Here is a 15,007-nt window from a genome sequence, read left to right as displayed (position 1 = left end):
TACAGAGAGAGAGGTAGAACCAGAGAGAGAGAAAGGTCTTCTGTCTATTGGTTCACTCCCCAAATGACTGCAACGGCTGTAGCTGAGCTGATCCAAAGCCAAGAGCCAGAAGCTTCTTCTGGGTCTTGCACATGAGTATAAGGATCCCAGAACTTGGACCATGTTCTACTGCTTTCCCAGGTCATAGCAGAGAGCTGGATTGGAAATGGAGCAGCCGAAACTTGAACCGGCACTCATATGGGATGCTGGCCCTACAGGCTGGGGCTTTAACTCACTGTGCCACAGCACTGGCACCCATTATTTTTCTATGTATGTGAATATTCGTTTATATATTTTAAAATTTTATTTTAATAATTTCAGTATTTTCTTTAGGTATTATATTTCTTCCTTGATATGTATGTAAAGATATATTTTTGGTTGTTATTTTGAATATGCTATTTTCTGGCTTTATATTCTCATTAGTTATGGCAAGTGTAGAGACTTTTCATTTTATTCTTCATTTACAGATTTTGAATTCTATCCTATTGTATTTTTCTTAGCCTTTAGAAAATATTTCTACTGTGTTTCAGTTTACCACCATGGTTTGGTTTCTCAGTTTTTTTCTTTGAAAATTTTGAATTTTAAGCTTACAAAAGAAGCATTCTGAACATACTTTTGTTTCCTCTGGTCAATTTTTTAAAATCCATTTAGTGTCCTGTATTTAACAAAAATTCAGCAATTACTTTGTGCCAGGTACTGTTGTAAGTACTTTCACAAATATTTCATATAGGTACTACTATTGTCCTTATTTTGTGGGTTAGGAAATTATCAGGAGGTTAAGTAACTTGCCCAGGACACACATAGCTCGTGGTAAAGCCTGGCTTTGAAGCCAAAAGCAACCAGCTTCAAAACTTGTGCTGTGTGGTTGTCTGCAAGAGATGTTTTTGATAGGGAGTAGTATGTTGATGATGTTGGCGTAGGAAGTAGGAAGAGATTAGAATTGGGGTAAACATTTAAGAAGCTGTAACTGTAAGCCAATTCTGAGGCACCCTGACCTCAGAATGAGCTCTTCAGGCATTCTGGTCTGGCTGAAAAGCCCATGAGAGCATTTCAGTCATGGATAGCCAAGACACTGTGGCAAAAAATGTTCTACATGAAGGACCTTGGTGGGCGAGACCCCAGCGAAAAGAAGTGGTCATCAAAGAAGGAGGTACTTAGCTCTGAAGGGAGGAGAGAACTTCTACTTTGCTTATGGCCTTGTCTAAGTATTGACAGAGTTTGTGGATTCAAAAGGCTTCCATAAGCCTAGGCAGCTCATGTCAAGAGCCTCGGGTGATCACTGACTTCATACATAAGAGTGTTAATTGTTAAATTAACAACAACAGTCTCTGTGCACTAACTCCCCATGCAGGACTTCTGTCCTTATAGAGTTGTATAATTATATTTAAGTGCTCACAAAAGATGTATCATTCTTAGGTGCCTCTTTAAAGTTAATTACATTTTTTTAAAAAAAAAAAGTAAAATTAACTTCCATTGCAATAACTTTGAATAGCTCTTGTCTCAACTGTTGAACAGTTTTTTTGTTTTGTTTTTCATGCAAATTGTTGAACCCTTTACTTAGTATCGAGTTGGTTTTCTGTGTATAAAGTTAATTGAAAATAGATCTTAGTGGAGCATGGGACTGGCAATAGGAGAGGGAAGAGGAAGAGGGGTGGGAGGAATCACTATATCCCTAAAGTTGTACTTATGAAATGCATGAAGTTTGTATTCCTTAAATAGAAAATTTCTTGGGGGGAGGGGAGTTAAAAAAAACAAAACAACAACAAAAAGAAGATAACAAAAGCAGTAGGAATGAAAAAGAGAGGGCTTGTATCAATGAATCTAAATTCAGGCTTTATTAACAGCTGTGTTTTCCCCAGTACTTCTTTTATACATTTTCAGTGGAAACTTTAGGCCAATATAGAGTATGTAGTTATAAATATTATAGTTGGTAAGTTTAATTTATTCAGTATGATGGGTGATAAGTTTCCTCAGCTTAATCACTGCTTACTGTGAATACAGTACTGACTTTTTCCCCTATTATTTTTTGTGGCGTCTACTGACTGTGGGGACTGCGTATTCCCTTGTGTCAGTGTGTGTGTGTGTGTGTGTGAATACTTCAGCTTCTCAGTAGTGAGGAAATTAAGGGGATCTCTGGGAGCTTGTGGCCCCAGGTCACTGGGGGCAAAGGTGTGCCGTGGCTGAGGCTGGGCAGCTGTGGGGACAATGCTTGGACACTGGAACTGGCCTGGGCCAGTCTTTTACCACAGGAAACACCACTCATGTCAGATCCCAGGGTGAAGAAAAGGGGGAGCTTTGAGGCCCGAGTCTCTTGGCCCCAATGGCACGGTAGTGTCCCAGAGCCCTGTGGGAAAGATTGAGATGAACACTATAGGAACCAGAGTCTTTCTTGAGAAAGGGAAGGTGAGATGTGAAAGTGTTAACCCGAATGTGGGGCTGAGATCTCTTGAGGCTGCCAGGCTCACAGCCATCCTCATTGACTGTCTCTGGATATCCAGCAGACCCCTTTGAAGAGCCTGGCTTGAAACTCTGTCAGAAATGTCCAGTACCTCTTCCTGGTTTGGCAAAAGGCCTAGCTGGGCTCTTCTCTTGCTGTCTAGAGGATGTCTCAAGAGGTGTTCTAAGCAGAATGTAAAACATCTGCCTCCCAGCCTGCTTTTTAATTTTGATACAGAAGAACTGGCACTGTGGCACAGCGGGTTAAAGCCTTGGTCTGCAGTGCTGCCATCTCATGTGGGCGCCAGTTTGAGTCCTGGCTGCTGCACTTCCAATCCAGCTTTGTGCTATGATCTGGGAAAGCAGTGGAAGATGGCCCAAGTTCTTGGGCCCCTGCACCTGTGTGGGAGACCCGGAAGAAGCTCCTGGCTCTTGGCTTTGGATTGGCACAGTTCCGGCCATCACTACCATCTGGGGAGTGAACCAGCAGATGGAAGAACTCTCTACCTCTACCCCTCTACCCCTACCTCTCTGTAACTCCGCCTTTCAAATAAATTAATTTAAAAAAAGGCAATGATGGCAGCATTTGTGGAACCAGTTGTTTAAAAAATTTCATTTGATACAGAAATAAAATAGTACAAGGGACTTCTATATATACTTAGCATTGCCTACTGTTTTCCATTTTGCTCTGTTTGTTTTAGTATTCTCTTTCATTTTTGTATTTGTAATTCTCTTATCCAACCTGGTTTTCATTATATTCTGTATACTTATTCATTTACTCATGTATTTCTGATGTTCTGTTACACACATAGATGAAGGTTTCTCAATATTGGCACTATTGACATTTTGGAATGGATGAATATTTGTTATATGGAGCTATCCTGTGCATCATAGTATGATTAATAGAGTGTTTACCTAGTATCAATTAGATGCCAGTCCAACAACAGGACAACAAAAAAATGCCTTAAAACATTGCTAGGTGCCTCCTGGGGACAAAATTGCCTTCAGTTGAGAATCACTGCTGTAGATCCAAGTTTCCACATTGAGCCTGAAGAACTCCGTGTAGCATTTCTCTTAGTGTAGGTCTTGTAGTGATGGATTTGTTTCCATTTGCCTGAAAATTCCTTTCTTCCTTTTGAAATTCTTTGTTACTAGATTCTGGCTTGATATATTTTTATCCAGCTTCAGATCACTGACCTATTACCAGTCTGCTATTAAGGACATTCAGTGAACTTTTCCATTTAAGATACTTTCTAGTTCTAGATTTTCCTTTTGGTTTCTTTTTACTTTTATTCTCTGCAAATATGACCTATCTGTTCATTTAGTATGACCCTATTTCCCCTTAAGTCCTTAGACATACTTAAAGTCATTGTTTTGCAGTCATACTCCAAATGTGTCATCTTGGATTTGGTTTTACTTGCCTGCTTTTTCTCTTTATTAGTGGTCAAATTTTGCTGTTTGTTTATAGATCTAATAATTTTAAAAATTCTATTCTGTACATTTTGGGAGATAGAGTGTGTAGATACTCTGAATTCTTTTGTCTTCTTTTGAAAGAATACTGATTTTTGCTATTATTGATAATTAGCAGGACACCAAACTTTGTCTTCTGGCTTCGGCAACAACTGAAACTGCTTCTTTCTTTAAGATTTATTCATTTATTTATTTGACTGGCAGAGTGACAGAGGGAGAGACACAGAGAGATCTTCTGATTCATTCCCCTCATAGCCTGCAACTTCTGAGGCTGGTCTAGGCCAGAGCCCAAAACTCCATCCTGGTCCCCCACAAGGGAAGCAGGGGCCCAAATATTTGGGCCATCTTTTGCTGCCTTCCCAGGAACATAAGCAAGAAGCTGGATTGGAAGCAGAGCAGCCAGAACTTGAACTGGCACTCTGATAGGTGATGCCGGCTTTGCCTTAACCTGCAGTGCCACAGTACCAGCCCTTGCTTGCTTCTTTTTGCCTTCTGTCTGTTCAGGAGCTGCAAAGAGAATGTGGCAATTAACTTGGAGTGAGGAAGGTCTAGAGTAGTGAAAGGTGAAGTCTCAGAGGTAGGTTTTTTTTTTTTTTTTTTTTGAAGATTGATTTATTTATCTGAAAGGCAGAGTTAGAGAGAGAGGGAGAGGGAGAGAGAGGTCTTCTATCCTCTGGTTCACTCCTCAGATGGCCATAACAGCCAGAACTGTGTCAATCTGAAGCCAGGAGCCAGGAACAACTTCTGGGTCTCCGTTGCAGGTACAGGGGCCCAAGTACTTGGGCCATCTTCCACTGCTTTCCCAGGCCATAGCAGAGAGATGGATCAGAAGTGGAGAAGATGGGATTCAAACCAGTGCCCATATGGGATGCCAGCACTGCATACAGCAGCTTTACCTGCTACACTACAGTGCTGGCCCGAGAGGTGGTTTTTTAAGAACCGTTTTGGTAAAGTGCTAGAGATTATATCCTGAATGGAATGGCTAAAAGAGAAAATTGCAGGAGAATAATTTGGTATAAGGACTTTCAGGTACAGAATTTGGCAGTTAATAAGTACATTAGACTTTTTGGGCCAAATTTTGGTATTGAGTGCTGCTATTTTTTTCTCTTTGTTCTTTCTTTCCCCTCTTTTCTTCTATCATTGAAAAATGTGAAACCCATTCTTAACTCACAGGCTATTTAAAGATAGGTAAAAGCCAAATGTAGCCCATGGGTCATAGTTTGCTGATCTTTTTATGCAGACAAGTCTTTCAAGTAGTTTTGCTATACAAGAAGCAAAGAGTAGGAGGAAGTAGGAACAAAAAAATCTTTTTCTATTTTTAGGGGGAAGGTGACAATATTTTTGTAAATCAGTGGGATTTAGCTGATGGGAGGAATTTATACTGTAGGGAAGACAGAATTGCTGAAGCAGTATCTTTGAGTAGATGAGAGGGGCTAGGATCTGGCATCTAATTGGAAGGGTTAGCTAGAAGCATGGACAGTTAATTCTTTTTTTTTTTTTTTTTAAAGATTTTATTATTTTTTTGAGAGGCAGAGTTACAGACAGTGAGAGGGAGAGACAGAGAGAGAGAGCTTCCATCTGCTGGATCCCTGCCCAAATGGCTGAAACAGCCAGAGCTGGCCTGATCCAAAGCCAGGAGCTTGGAGCTTCTTCCAGGTCTCCCACAGCAGGTACAGGAGCTCAAGCACTTGGGCCATCTTCGAGGTACAGCCTGGACTAGAACCAGTACCTACATGGGATGCTGGTGCCACAGGCAGAGGATTAACCTGTGCCACAGCGCTGGCCTGGACAGTTAATTTTTGATAATTTTTTAAGAATTTAAAACTGTTTTGAGGCCGGCGCCGCGGCTCACTAGGCTAATCCTCCGCCTTGCTGCGCCGGCACACCGGGTTCTAGTCCCGGTCAGGGCACCGATCCTGTCCCGGTTGCCCCTCTTCCAGGCCAGCTCTCTGCTGTGGCCAGGGAGTGCAGTGGAGGATGGCCCAAGTGCTTGGGCCCTGCACCCCATGGGAGACCAGGAGAAGCACCTGGCTCCTGCCATCGGAACAGTGCGGTGCGCCGGCCGCAGCGCGCCAACCGTGGTGGCCATTGGAGGGTGAACCAATGGCAAAAAGAAAGACCTTTCTCTCTGTCTCCCTCTACTGTCCACTCTGCCTGTCAAAAAACAAAAACAAACAAAAAACCACTGTTTTAAAAGATTTACTTAAAAGGCAGAGAGATTGATCTTGTGGTTAGCAAGGCTCTATGTACCTGACCATCTTCTGCTGTCTTCCCAGGTGCATTAGCAGGAAGCTGGATCAGAGGTAGAACAGCTAGGAATCCAGTACACACTGATTTCCAATGCCAGCATTGTAGATAATGACTTTACCTGCTGTACTACAATGCTGGACCCATAAAAATTTAAAATGTATTTGAGGTTCTTTTCTTCCTGCTTTTTTAGTGCCTAATATGGATGTATAATCAGTAACTTCAGTGAGGCAGTTTTAATTTCCAAATATTCTTTTTGAAGAAATAATTTGAATTTATTATGACCCTAAATTGAAGTACTTTTAATAAGTAATAAAATTAATATGTTCTCCCACTATTCTAAACAGTGTTTATTTTGCTAGTTTATTTTATCTGTCTTGAAATTAAGATACATTTTTTTTTCCCTTCAAAGTGCTGTGTATGGATGCAAAGATTAATTTTGACTCTAATTCAGCATATCGCCAAAAGAAAATCTTTGATCTCCAGGACTGGACCCAGGAAGATGAAAGGGACAAAGATGCAGCTAAGGCAGATCTCAACTACATTGGTCTCGATGGAAATATAGGCTGCCTAGGTACCATGTGTTTTCTGTTGGGATTCACTAAGCTTAATACATTTTCTCTCCATTTGTTGGTAACACAAATCATTTTTCCTTCTTGATAGTAAATGGTGCAGGTTTGGCTATGGCCACAATGGATATAATAAAGCTTCATGGAGGGACTCCAGCCAACTTTCTTGATGTTGGTGGTGGTGCCACAGTCCATCAAGTAACAGAAGCATTTAAGCTTATCACTTCAGATAAAAAGGTAAGACAGTGCTTGTGTTTAGAGTTTGAGTGGTGAGAAGTAAATTGATTAATAACTAAATATGATTGTTACACTGGGCGAGCATTAAAATTTAAAAGACCTCAATAGTTTGGAAAAAGCATTTGAAGTCAATGCATTAAAAGTTAACAGAGAAAAAGAATAAGTTGATTTATAAATTAAGGGAAACTTATGAACATGAAATGTGACTTGGAAAACAAGATGAAGAACATTATATGGTATTAGAAAATAGTATAATTGGGAGTGATGATCTGGCATGGAGCCATTCGTATGGAAAAAATTCCTGGAGGTGTTAGTTGACCACAAATGCCCAGGAATTAGGAAGAGATAATAAAGCTGCAAAGAAGAAAATAAAAAGTTATCTTTAATTCTATCCAGAAGTAACTTTTTTATGTGAGACACACAAATACACATGCACACACAAACATAAAGCTCCTATTTGTTGCTGATTCACATCCCAAATGCCCGTAATGGCCAGGATTGGAGCCAGGAACCAGGAACTCTGTCTGGATCTATTACATTGGTGGCAGGAACCCATTGACTTGAACCATCAGTGCTGCCTTCTGGGGTTTGCATTAGCAAGAAGGTAGAGTCAGAAGTCCGAACTGGGAGTTGAGCTCAGGCACTCTGTGGTGGGGTGGTGAAGTCTTAACCACGAGGCTAAACAACTGCTCCCAGAGATAACTGTATTTGCTATGGATTTGCCTTACATGTTACATAAAAACAACTTTAAGATATAATTTACCGGAGCCAGTGCCATGGCTCACTTGGTTAATCCTCTGCCTGCGGCGCTGGCATCCCATGTGGGCACTGGATTCTAGTCCTGGTTGCTCCTCTTACAGTCCAGCTCTCTGCTGTGGTCCAGGAAGGCAGTGGAGGATGGCCCAAGTGCTTGGGCACCTACACCTGCGTGGGAGACTAGGAACAAGCACCTGGCTCCTGGCTTCGGATCGGCGTAGCTCTGGCTGTAGCGGCCATTTGGGGGTGAACCAACGGAAGGAAGACCTTTCTCTCTCTCGCTCTCTCGCTGTCTAACTATCTGTCAAAAAAAAAAAAAAAAAAAGTATAATTTACCTACCATACAGTTAACCCATTTGTACCTATATCTTTTAATGAATTTTCAGTCTTTTGGGGGGACGGGGAGGGAGGCTGACACTTCCTAGCATTTTGTGCCCATTAAAATTCTCTTCCAAAGCAATCATCTTAATGTTTGCATAATCTATCTTATAGATATGCCGTAATTTAGAACTATGAATTTATAAATTGTTATAAAAATACAAGGAATGTGAAGCATCTTAATCCAAAAGACATACACATTATTATTCATTAGATAGTTATTAAGGTGTATTTCTTCTGTGTGGCCAGGTGAGTTTTGTAAGGCTTATGGAAAAGTAAGATAAGGGCCGCCCTGGAGTTAGTCTTAGTGAATTTAGACTGAGAATTCCTCACTGTTAAGGATCATATCTTAATTATTGTTGCCTTTCCTAGTGACTGGTAGAATGCCCAATGCATATGTAGGTCATTAGTATTATTGGCGATGCTGGAAATGTACATTTTTATTTGTGATAATAGACCATAGAATTTTAAAATATAAACTTATTTCACTTCCTTTTCCTTTAAGCTTATAGACTCATTTGCCATATTCATTAATTTTACAATTATTTCCCTTAATTATTCAAAGGAATAGATTCCATTGGAGCTGTATTTCTATAGCTTCTTTTGGTATAAAGTATAAAAGCAGAATATTAAAGACTGACTTTAATTATCAGTTGAATATTTACTAAGGTAAATTAGAACTTTGTTCATTTTTATAAGTATGGCTTTTAGAATCCTGGTGTGAGAATGGAGAATAGAATATAAAGAGCTTCAGTTCAGGGCGCAGATATGATGGATGATAGAGCTGAAACAGAACAGGAGCTCATGGGGACAATGTGGACTGTATTGAAGGAGCTATTATCTATTATTATCTAATATCTAATATTATCTATTAATGTTGGTTTGAGTTGGACTTCGGGCTTGAACTTGGGAATACATGAATCTTTCCCTTAAGATATTTATAGTATAAATAGGGTGGTAAACAGAATGTAGTACTATAAAAGAAGACAGGTCTAGTAACTGTGTTACTAGTAACGGCTCACTAGGCTAATCCTCCGCCTGCGGCGCCGGCACCCCAGGTTCTAGTCCCGGTCGGGGCGCTGGATTCTGTCCCAGTTGCTCTTCTTCCAGTCCAGCTCTCTGCTGTGGCCCGGGAAGGCAGTGGAGGATGGCCCAGGTCCTTCGGCTCTGCACCTGCATGGGAGACCAGGAGAAGCACCTGGCTCCTGGCTTTGGATCAGTGCAGCGCGCTGGCTGTAGCGGCCACTTAGGGGGAAAAAGGAAGACCTTTCTCTCTGTCTCTCTCTCTCTCACTGTCTAACTCTGCCTGTCAAAAAAAAAAAAAAAAAAAAAAAAAAAAAAAGAATTAACTGACAGATGGGAACAGATCAGTAAAGCGAGAGCCTCGAAGAGTTTTGAGAAGTAAGGCATTGGGCAGCAATGTCAGAGGCTATAGGAATGATCAAGCAGAATGGGAACTGAAAGAGATGATTGGGAGCCTTTGTAAGAATGGTAGAGGACAGGGGTCGAATTGAGTTGTGATGGGGAATTGGGGAGTGGAGCCATCCAGCAGAGATGACTCTGAGGATGTTTTTCTATGACAGCATGGAAGGACATAGGGCTGTCAGCTGAAGGGAAGTGGGGTTGAGAGAGCTTTGTGATGTGTTTCAGTGCTCATTTTTTGAAAAGGCCAAGGAAATGAGCTGTTTCTCAATATAGGAAGAGAAGAGATTTGAAGATGAAGAGAATGAGGGTAGTAAAAGATTTGGAGGAGACACCATACTGTAATTAGGCAGAGAAACAAAAGTAATCAGGTAACAAGGTTAGCTTTGGAGAGGACGTTATTTCTTTTCTGAGGTGTTACTGGGGAAAGGAAGATTATAGATTAAAAGGCAGCTTCTGTGCAATAGTAGGCTTAAGAACAGAGTTTAAGGTTGGGATAGACTTTTAAAAAATTTTTTTTTTTAGAAATCAATATTTTTTCTTTTTTAAGATTTATTTATTTGAAAGAGTTACACATAGAGAGAAGGAGAGGCAGAGAGAGAAGGCTTCCATCCTCTGGTTCACTTCCCAATTGGCTGCAGCTGAACCTGCACTGATCTGAAACCAGGAACTAGGAGCTTCCAGGTCTCCCATGTGGATGCAGGGGCCCCAGGACTTGGGCCGTCTTATTCTGCTTTCCCAGGCCATAGCAGAGAGCTGGATTGAAGTGGAGCAGCCGGGACTAGAACCGACACTTGTATAGAATGCCGGCACTGCAGGCAGTGGCCCAGGGTAGACTGTTAACGGAGAATATAACTGCATTTTTTGTTGCTCTCCAGTTTATTATTGATAGTGTTTCAGGTTTTTCATTTTAAAAAATATTTGCATTTTTGCATTTTCTTCAAGTTGAAATGTGTAAACTATGACTGACATCATCCAAAGATGTATTGCTTGAACTAGGCTGTGAGAGGACTGGATATGACAGAATTAAGCAGCAAGGTTACTATAATTGAATAACTCAGCCATAGGTTCCAGGCAGTACAGTGAAGAAAATCAGACTGATTGAGAACTGATAGACTGGGAGATTAGAAAAGTTTCAAGGGACTAGAGGCTTTTAAGAGGAAAACATTGGATTTGATGGAGTTACAAGCGAAAGGCATTAACGGTGAAAAGGGAGGATGCTAAGCAAAGACTCATTTGGTTTTCTGGAGACATTCATTTTGGTCACATACAGGATTTATTGGCATAAATTAGTTGAAATGGATTAGAGGTGAAGGTGGCTTGGTAGAGACTGAGTAACTTTAAGGCTGCAGTGTTAATGTCTTGTGAACTTTGATGCTCTCTGGAATGAGTGGGGAAGCAGGGAGGTAAGAGAGGTGCGAATGTCTACAGTGAGTATTCTAGATCTAGAAAAGATAGTGGAAAGGAAAGTGTAGAATAGCTAATGTGTCTCAACAGTGTCTCAACAATTCATACATGGCATTGGCAGAAAGTATTTTAATGGGGCCTTGAAGTTAGATGGCGAAAGTTGCCTGTAGTCAGAGTCCACTGGCTTAGGAGCTCCTGCCATCTTAGAACCTTCCTGGCTGTCCTAAGGGGAACAGTATTTTGGTTTACCCATAACCCATTTTTTACCTTACTCCTTGAGAAGTTCTTAAATAGTGGAACAAACTAAGCCTACCTTTTTTTTTTTTTTTTTTTTTAAATTTTTGGAAAAGATAGATCACTAATTCCTGTCAGTGTGATAGTGAAAGAATGTTGACTTAAACAGGCCCTGAGCCTTGGCGGTAAAGTGTAACTAGGAGTGGGTCTCCAGGGGAAGTTGAGGGTCTAGTTTGTGTGAAAAGTTGGTTGCATTGGTGGGTTAAACAAAGAGAACATGGATTATAAACACTAAGTTAGAAATCTTGCCTGTGACATTGTCTACAGGTTGCATATCCCTAATCTGAAATAAAAACTGCAAAATCTGAAATTTGTTAAGTACTGACATGACATTTTAAATGAAAATTCTAGACCTGACCTCATGTGATGTGTCACAGTCAAAATGCAAGTCCACTAAAAATACTGTATAAGATTATCTTCAAGGCCTTATATGTACCTTATATGGAGCTTAAATGAATTTTTAAAAAAGATTTATTCATTTGAAAGGTAGAGTTACAGAGAGGCAGAGGCAGAGAAAGAGAAAGGTAAAGGTCTTCTATCTGCCAGTTCACTCCCCAAATGGCTGCAATGGCTGGAGCTGGGCCTAAGCCAGGAGCCGGGAGCTTCTTCTGGGTCTCCCACGTGAGTGCAGGAGCCCAAGCACTTGGATCATCTTCCACTGCTTTCCCAGGCCATAGAGAGAGCTGGCTTGGAAGTGGAGCAGCCAGGTCTAAAACTGGTGCCCATATGATGCCAGCACTGCAGACTGTGGTTTTACCTGCTACACTGCAGCAGCTTCACTTAAATGAATTTTATGTTTAGGCTTGGATCCCATTCCCATATCTCATTATATATATATATATATATATATATATATATATATATATTCCAAAATTCTAAAGTCTGAGATATACAGTACTTTTTTTTTTTTTTTAAAGATTTATTTATTTAATTTGAAAGGCAGAGTTACAAAGAGAAAGGGAAAGAGAGAGAGCAGGCTTCCATCCTCTGCTTCACTCCCCAAATGGCTGCAATGGCCAGAGCTGAGCCAATCTGAAGCCCGGAGCCAGGAGCTTCTTCCAGGCCTTCCACATGGGTGCAGAGGCCCAAATACTTGGGCCGTGTTACGCTGCTTTTCCAGGCACATTAGTAAGGAGCTGGATCAGAAGTGGAGCAACCAGGACTTGAACTGGTGCCCATATGGGATCCTGGCACTGCAGGCGGCGGCTTTACCTGATATGTCACAGTGCCGGCTCTGATACTTTTTGTCTCAAGCAGTTTGGATAAGGAATACTCAACCCGTATTAATAATCTAAGTCATGTTGGAGAATGCATGTGTTTAACATAAAAAAATGGAATTAAGAGACCTTATTCATATGGAATATAGTAGAAAAGACAATCTGAACCAGGTTTTAAAATTACCCCAGGAGGTGGAAGTAAGTTCTAGTGGTCAGTGGACACACAGCAATAGTGAGAACTGGAAGAGGGCGTTGTAGTTTGGTCTGAAAATGTTTCCATGAAATTCATTTTTGTCAGAGGCACAGATACTATTTGTTGGGATGGAAGAACAAGTGCTCATTCTTTTTCAGTTTTAATCTATCAAAACCATTTTTTTTTTTTTTTTTTTTTTTGCGCAGGTACTAGCCATTCTGGTTAACATTTTTGGAGGAATCATGCGATGTGATGTTATTGCACAAGGTATAGTCATGGCAGTAAAAGATTTGGAAATTAAAATACCTGTTGTGGTACGATTACAAGGTGAGTATAAAAGATAAGTTATAATTGTTCCTATCTGCTTGAAAGTTCTTAATTCCAAGTAGTTCAGTACATCATCATCAAAATACAGTTTTCAAATAGCTGTGTCTTTTAAATGAAAGCATCATATAATAAAAATTTTTAAACTGATTTTAAATAATTTCTAACATGGGGCAGAAATGTTCTTGGTTTTGGTTGGTATAATTTGGTGTAATTTTTAATTATTGTGATTCGTTTGAAATTCTTACTTTGCTGAATTCTGTGGATATGGAATTTAAACCTCTATATTTTCTTTAGTTTAGGAACATTTATGCTAAATGATGTAATTTTTCCTGTGTTGAAGTTTCATGCTTGTAATGTGTTATAACAAACATCTTAAATGCTTTTGTATGTATATTTAAAACTTACATATTTCTGTTTTCATAAATTGTTTCTAGGTACACGGGTTGATGATGCTAAGGCACTGATAGCAGACAGTGGACTTAAAATTCTTGCTTGTGATGATTTGGATGAAGCTGCTAGAATGGTAAGTGGGCTATGTTAAAGACAAATTTTTAGTGTCTACAGTCTTTATATAATTTTCTAAAATTGTCTATTAATTTTGCTAATAGTGCTTCAGCTAAATGTTAGGAGTATAATGAACTGAAAAAAAAAATACCACAGTTGGTAAAGTACAGTAAGACAAACTTTGTTCAGGGGACTATTTGTGTAGGTATGGAGAATAAATACCAGATTTTACATTAGGGCAGAAAGGAAAAGTGGGAATTTATGGCCAAGGAGCAGAGTAGGGGGTCAAAAGATAGAAAATTACTATGAAAAAAAGAAACAGATCCATGTTGAAATTGTCTTGATAGTCTCATTTTTTTTCTAGAGTCTCTGCTAAGTGTTCTCTGCATTGCAGTTGACTAATAGGTGACTATATTCCTTAATCTGTAGGTTCCCTCTTGTTTTTTAAAAAAGTTCTTTTCTGCAGTTTATTTATTGAAAAATCTTGGTTGAGGGTCCTGTAGAATTTCCTGTGGTCTGGATTTTAGTAACTGTATTTCTGCAACATTATTTGTTTAGTGTGTTCCTTTGCCATTTGTGTTTCCTGTAAACTGAGAGCTTAGTCTACATACTTGGCCGTATTCATATTTGATTTTGGGGGAGGAGGGGACAAGAGTATTCTATAGTTGATGTTGTCTAATTTCATAAGTAAGTTTATAATGTCTGATTTATGCCTTTTTGTAGTGTTAGCAGCCATAGCTTAGAATCAATCCAAGTATTTTGTTTATGGTTTGCAAAGTATGATATTCTAATTAGATCATTTTTCATTTATCATATGGAGTACTTGAAAAAATAACCTGCTTTGGATCAACAGTTATTACAATCATGTGTGTTTTGCATAAAGAAAAAAGGATATTTACTTGATTGTTTTTTTTGTATAGTTTTCAAAATAATAAGTTTTGTTATGTCCTAAAAAAGGTGACCCAGGCCTTCATGTTTTCTGTAGTTTCTTCCTTTACTTTTGTTTTCAAGAGGTTACGTGTCTCGGGGGCCGGCGCCGTGGCTCACTTGGTTAATCCTCTGCCTGCGGTGCCAGCATCCCATATGGGTGCTGGGTTCTAGTCCCATTTGCTCCTCTTCCAGTCCAGCTCTCTGCTGGCCCAGGAGGGCAGTGGAGGATGGCCCAAGTGCTTGGGCACCTGCACCGGCATGGGAGGCTGGGAGAAAGCACCCGGTTCCTGGCTTCGGATCGGCGCAGTGCGCCGGCCGTAGCGGCCATTTGTGGGGTGAACCAATGGAAGGAAGACCTTTCTCTTTGTCTCTCTCTCTGTCTATAACTCTGCCTGTCAAATAAAAAAAATTTTTAAAAAAAGAGGTTATGTGTGTGTCTAGTTCATGTGTACAGGAGTGCATGTGTACTCCACTGGTATGTTATTTATTTTTAAGGTAGCCACATTTTAATTTATAAAAAAATACATTTGAAAGACAAAGAGGGGGAGGGAGAGAGGGAGAAGAGAACGAGTGATTGATTC

At 40.1% G+C, this 15,007-nt stretch overlaps 1 protein-coding gene across 1 annotated transcript in view; it reads left to right on the top strand.

Annotated features, from left to right (window-relative positions):
• SUCLA2 (succinate-CoA ligase ADP-forming subunit beta) overlaps positions 1 to 15,007 on the top strand; it is a 64,349-nt gene that overhangs the window by 44,339 nt on the left and 5,003 nt on the right. Inside the window, exons 7-10 of the mRNA XM_062194182.1 lie at positions 6,605 to 6,766; positions 6,856 to 6,998; positions 12,872 to 12,992; positions 13,427 to 13,515. Coding sequence (XP_062050166.1) covers positions 6,605 to 6,766; positions 6,856 to 6,998; positions 12,872 to 12,992; positions 13,427 to 13,515 — 515 coding nt within the window. The remainder of the gene's footprint in view (positions 1 to 6,604; positions 6,767 to 6,855; positions 6,999 to 12,871; positions 12,993 to 13,426; positions 13,516 to 15,007) is intronic.

The sequence above is a fragment of the Lepus europaeus genome, chromosome 6, assembly GCF_033115175.1.
Source record: "Lepus europaeus isolate LE1 chromosome 6, mLepTim1.pri, whole genome shotgun sequence".
Taxonomy (NCBI): Eukaryota; Metazoa; Chordata; class Mammalia; order Lagomorpha; family Leporidae; genus Lepus; species Lepus europaeus.
Note: the sequence above shows the minus strand (reverse complement) of the source record. Positions and strands in the feature narration are given on the sequence as shown.